We start from the raw sequence: 6,292 nt of genomic DNA on the forward strand, positions 1-6,292 counted from the left end.
CACGGAGCAAAGATAATATTATCTGAGGATTAAAAAGGGAAGTCTGTCACGGAAGTGTGTGTGTGTGTGGTGTGTGTCCACATCATTAGCTGGGCAGGGTACATCTGACAAGACAGGAAAATACAGGAGCCCGGATCATGTGCAAAGACAGGAAGACAGCTTGTGTTCTTCCCTTACTTTAATTATATATATATAAAAAAATCTGGTCACTTATGACAACAGATGCTTTTTACCATTCCATAAGATTATGTGCACAAATATCTTTATAAAAATGTCAACATCAAGTAACTACAGTCTATTTCCTCTCACTGGATTTAGGCCGAGAGTTAATCTGTGCTGTCTACTGTCGCCCCCATGTGGCAACAAGTGTTGTAGCAAGTGGAGGGAAAAGTTAAAAGATGACAAAATAAAGACCTCTGGATGAAATTATCATAAAGAGAGAAAATATGATTTAAGGGAGTTTACACAGAAAACACACAAGTTATAAGACCAGTGTCAACAACCAGCATTATACATCAATAGATTTTCTTCAGTTTAAACACAACATGCTTGGTGTATCATGGCACGTGATTAACTTTACAGCTCTTTAAGTTAAGACTCATCCTAACTTAATTCTGCATATATACTGTACAGTTGCTGAGTCAACCACATTCTCAGGCATGACACAAAGAAAATTGGTTTTCTTAATTTATTCTGAAAATCCTCTGTCAATTATATTTACTGTTTATTAAACAGTCTCCACTCATTCCCGCTGTTTATATAGGTGTGATATTGTACAGTCATACAGTACTTATTGATTGCTTGCACTATGGTCATTTTCAAATATGTTTTTAATTGTGAAGATATCATTTATACATCAACATCGGCATCAGTTTGTATGATGCACTAGTATGTGGACAATACCAGACCAATACAATAACATCCATGTGGACAATCATTATGTTAATGATGCAGCCGAGACAAACTCATTCACCAGGGAGAAGAGTTATTGTTACTTTTCAGCAGATATATCTAAACAGTGCTTCATCAAAATATCCAGACAAAAATAACCGTGGGAGCATTATAATAATAATCACATTCACAAACATAAAAATCAAGCAAACCAAACCAAACAGGTACGTGAATGAAGTTTCATTCATCTGCAGCTGTTTAAGTTGTGTGTATATATATATATATATATATATAAATTTTACTTTAGGGTTATATTGGCTAATTAATGTTTGAAGAGATTCAGAACCTACTGATGTTTAATCCATCTTTAAGTATTATTAGTTTCTCTCTGTAGAAAAATAAAATTATCACTATGAATATTAACAGGCATCTTGGGAGTATTTTTTGGTGCAGCCACTAGGTGTCACCAAAGTTTTCAAATCATACACATATGAGCTATTTCTGGAAAAATAAGATAAAATAAAATAACACAAACTAATTCAAACGTTATGAGGAGTCGTCCCAGGAATTACTGGAAACATTGGACAGCACCTTCTTCTACACTTATATTAACATCATCAAAATTCACAATACTTTCCTCGTAGCTAAATGAATACCTTACAACAAAAGAAGTAAGAATGGATTTTCTTTTTAACTTCAACAACATGCCCCCCCATTTTAAGTGCAATTCATGTCCAAGTTTGATCTCTTGCAGAAATGGGCCAATGCGTCTCTCTGTTGTTCCCGTTGGTGACTGATTGATTTAATTTTCAGGGCTATCGCACTTTATCATTACCCCAATAGGGTCCGCTGCCGAAGGAGAGGCTATCTGCCCCCTCGTCTCTGGACGACTATGGTGCCGGCCACGATGTCGTACACAGTCCTGTTGTGCTGGAAGAAGAGGAGGGTGATGAAGACCGGAAAGAGGAAGGCGATGGAGAAGTTCTTGTTCAGCGCCCGGACTGTAGATCTGAGAACATCGAGACAAAAGAGACGAGACAAAACAAATAGGATAAGATAAGGACATAATAAAGGCAATAGAATAAAAATAAATTAAATAACAATACAACTATGAACATAATATACACCTTTCACTGCGGAAATATCGCTTGTCCAGAAATGTACTTGAGTAAAGTGCAGGATGATTTCACGAGTGTAAAATGTATTTGTGCATCAGTATAAGCAGATATTAAAGGATATATTAATAATATCAAGTAAAGTGTATTTTTAAAAGTTACACTCGCAGTTGCTGCATCTAAACACTGTGTAATTATATGACATTAAAATGAATGGCATTAAACAGGACCTTATACAGAATGTAATCACTCACGCAGAGAGCGAGACGTTAGACGCCGGGACTACAAAGACTCGGTTGGGTCGCACCAGAGTGGATGTGTCGCACGTCACCACCCGCAGGCCGAGCAGGAACTTCCCCGGAGTGGCCCCACCAGCTCCCCAAATACAGATCGTCTGATTGGACAACAAGGATGGGAATCAAACAACAACCAAGTAGACGCCTGATAATGTCTTTAAAAAGTACTTTACAACACAGCAGTTAAAAAAGGATGGAATTCATTTGTCAGGTTTACATGCACGGCAGGAAACGTGTGATGTCATTAGTCTGCACAGAGGTGCCCGAATGTCCCAGTGCTGGTTCCCACCTGGGAAAACCAGCCACTGACTCAGGAGTCAAACAGGAGACATGATGCATGACTTCATCTCAGGCAACTGTGAATGCAGCGTTGCATCAGTGTCCTGGGAACAATGTTGTGTTGTAGAGGAAACAACTCTACACGAGAGCACGTGGCAACAAAGCGGCTCAATCCCAGTGTGAGGGACAAACTGTGTAGTCTTATCAACCAGTCAAAGTGCTCTACAGGGCTACTGTATGTATCTATTTTTCTGTATAGCCATCAGGGGCAATTTGGGGTTCTGTTTCTTACTCTTTGACTGGAGGGAATCGAACTACCAACCTTCTGATTGACATCTCCCGAACCACAGATATACATTTCTTTCAACTGAGTATGTGCTTTTAGGACGGTTGTTCGTTCCTGTTTCTTACAACTTAATCATTTGTAATTAATCAAATAAGATTGAATATTTCCTGTCCTTTGAGAATCATATGTGATCATATAAGATCAATTCTCCATATATCTCTATAATATATGTGTTGTTTTATACACCCAGTCATTGAAGTGTGACCCACCTCGTAGAAGCACACCAACACCCTGTAGACCAGAGCCACAGCCATCATCTTCTGCAGGTCCTCCATGGACGTGTTCTCGTCAATCTCCTCCACGATGAACTGGGTGATTAGTATGGTGATGTCCCTATAAAAAGGAGAGAGAGAGAGGAAGAGAATATGCAACTTGAAAAACTTGAGGAATATTTCAAATCACGTGGTCACACCAACTGTCGACATCTTCCATTTCGTCATTTGTTATTTTCTTTCATTCCATCTGCTCTGTTTCCCCGAGCTTCACTCACTCACTTCATCCCACTCAGGTGCATGATCCACAGCACGATGGTGGCCTTCACACAGAACAGGATGAAGAAGTCCACCGTCTCTGCCAGGAACCTCTGCAGAGGAGAGGGGATGGTGTACTCCCGTCCTGTCGAGCAAAGGATCAAGATTTTTTATATTCCAGAAGAAACTCAGAGATGATCATTCGTGCCTTCGTCTCCTCTTGTTTGGATCATTGCAGATCTTTCTTCACCTGCCTGAAGCAACAGAGTCGACATAAACTACTGATCAACCGAAACGCAGCGACCAGACTCAAATCTGCTAAAAGAGAGCGTATTACTCTTTAGCTGCTCTTCATTTGCTCCCAGTACATTTTAGAATTGATTTTAAAATTGTATAGCTGACCCATTCAGCACTTGCACCTAAGTACAGATCTTTTGACACCATATGTGCCAGGTCGTAACCTGAGGCCCTGCTCACCTTTCCCGAGTCTCAGCTGAGGACCAGGAGGACATCTGTCTGGAAAACTCCTTAAAGACACATTTTTATAGGTGTGCTTTCCTCTACCTTCTCTCTTACTACCAGTATTCATTCCTTATTTTTCCCATTTTCTCATCTGTAACATTTTTTTATTTCTGTACTTGTGCAGAGTTGCTGTGTGATCTTCAAATTGCTTTTGAATTGCTTCCTATTGTTCGCCTTCAATTTTTCATTTTTAACTTCTCGCTGCGCTGAAAGGTGCTAAATGAATAAAGTTTAAAATTCTGCATTAACTTAATGTATAAACTTGAATCACTGACCAGGTACAATAGGTCTGATCGGAGCTAACAAAGCTTCCCAGAGCTTCAGAGAGCTCTTACACTGAGTCTAAGCGTGTAAGCTTGTTTCCTCACTTAAGCCTGCTTCCTAACAGACCCATGACTGAGCTTAGACACAATAAACCTCACACAGCAGTGGAGGATGAGGCAGGACATTGTCTTCTACAGCTGCGGATCCCAAAGAATATTTTCTGAACATCATCATCTGCTAAAATCTGTTCTGAGATCACGGAGGGAAACAAAGAGATGCGAGTTCTTTTCTCCGGGGAAGCACAGAGAATATGGTCTCCTGAACATGTTGTGAGACTTCCTTGTTATCTGAGATGTATATTTCATATATGTTATATATGATGATGCTCTATATGAGATTTTCCTTGTTGTCTCTAAGACGTCTTTGTGTTTTAGCTGCTTGTGAAATCTCCAATCCTTTCTCCCTCTCCCTTCTGTAATCTGTCTTTTAAATGGTACATGGATTCTTAAATCCTCGCCTTCTTAGTGGCTGATCTTCTGATCCACTTTCTCAACTGTTTTTATTGTCATTAACTTTCTTATGTAAATTTATTAACCTTCGTTTAACTCCCTTGTATCTTGAACATGTCTGTGTATGTTGTTCCAAATGAATGCAATGAACAAAATCAGGACCCTGTGGAGGGGGTTGAAATGATGACAAATACAAAAAAAACTAGATATATTTTCACAATAATTACAACTAAAGATAAAAGATATAGTATTTATATTAAAATAAAACAATGCAAGTGAGAAACTATGTTATTAGTCTTCTGATTTTCTTCATGAAGTCATTCCTTTCGTGATTAAGACAAATAAGTGACAGCATCTGTTGCATGAATGTGAATTTATAGCAACAAAGGAAACATTGGAGCATGAGCTGCTGCTGCTGCTACTGCTGATGATTATTATTATTGTTGTTGTTATTATTTTCAACTCAATATCTTGGGATACAGGGGTCTCGAGCCTCTGGGGTCAGGGGGTCAGGGGGCTGCAGACTGTGGGGACCCCTGCACCACAGCATTGACTCACCTGCCTGAGGGGGGTCGTGCTCCTGGGCTGTCCGGGGATCAGGGGGTGCGCTGTGCTGGATGTGTGCACCCCCGGGATGAGGGAAGGAAGCCGGGGCCGGGGGGAGGCCGGGGAGATAAGGGTTCCAGCCGAGCCACGGTGCACCACCACCAACAGCAGCTGCAGCCGGTGTACGGGCGCTGGTCCCCGGCGGCGGGGGGAAGGAGAGGGCGGACAGGGAGAGCCAGCTCTGCCACCCGGTGTAGCTCCAGTAGTAGCCCCACATCCACTGCTGCAGCTGCGCGCAGTATTCCGCTGTCACCGTGGGCTGCGGCTGTTTGGCGCCGGATCCGGGGCCGTTCGCTCGGCTGTGACCCGACATGTCTGCGCCTCTTCACCGACTCAAGCTGTTTGACATGAGAGTTTCTTCTTCTTCTTCTGATAATCCCCCTCTGCTCCTCTGCTCCTCAGCTCCTCAGATCCCTGCTGCTCACAAGCACAACACTAAAACATGTGTTTGTTTCCACGTTAACATAATGTGTATAACGTGTCACATATTAATACAACGCATATTCCCCCCTGTGCGGATATCAGAAAATAAAGCCAACATGTTGTTAAAACACTTACATTACCACCACCCCTCTTCCGCCATTAATGGTATGAGCCATTTAAAGGAGCCTCCTCTGTATTTCTCCTTATGTTCAGTAAGAGCGCCCTCATCAGGCACACACAATATTGCACCACAAATATTTAAAATCTCACTTTTTAGTTTGAAATAAATGTGAGCATATAATCTGTATATATACATATGTTTTATGTGGGAACTGTTTCTCTATATATTTTAATGTCTTGACATTATTATGTTATGATTTGGCGCTTAAAATTGTACTGAATTGAATGCCTTTTATTTTAGTTCTCTCATTTTTTGCCATGGATTTTGTGAAGCTCTTTGTAACCTTGTTTAGATAAGTGCTATACAAATAAATAATAAAGTTATTATTATTTTTCTTTTTTTCTTTTGTAGAATATTTTATGGAAAATGTATAAAGGCATGCCAGTGTTT

The 6,292-nt window shown here is 40.6% G+C and overlaps 1 protein-coding gene across 1 annotated transcript; it reads right to left on the minus strand.

The window, feature by feature from the left end:
* Positions 1–445: 445 nt before the first annotated feature.
* fam8a1a (family with sequence similarity 8 member A1a) lies at positions 446–5,889 on the minus strand. Its single transcript, XM_035183575.2, has 5 exons — positions 5,251–5,889; positions 3,422–3,542; positions 3,137–3,260; positions 2,261–2,400; positions 446–1,900 (listed from the first exon to the last, which is right to left on the minus strand). The coding sequence occupies exons 1-5, from the start codon at positions 5,609–5,611 to the stop codon at positions 1,756–1,758; spliced, it is 891 nt and encodes a 296-aa protein (XP_035039466.1). The 5' UTR covers positions 5,612–5,889; the 3' UTR covers positions 446–1,755.
* Between the last annotated feature and the right edge of the window lie 403 nt (positions 5,890–6,292).

This window comes from Hippoglossus stenolepis, chromosome 17 (genome assembly GCF_022539355.2).
Source record: "Hippoglossus stenolepis isolate QCI-W04-F060 chromosome 17, HSTE1.2, whole genome shotgun sequence".
NCBI lineage: Eukaryota > Metazoa > Chordata > Actinopteri > Pleuronectiformes > Pleuronectidae > Hippoglossus > Hippoglossus stenolepis.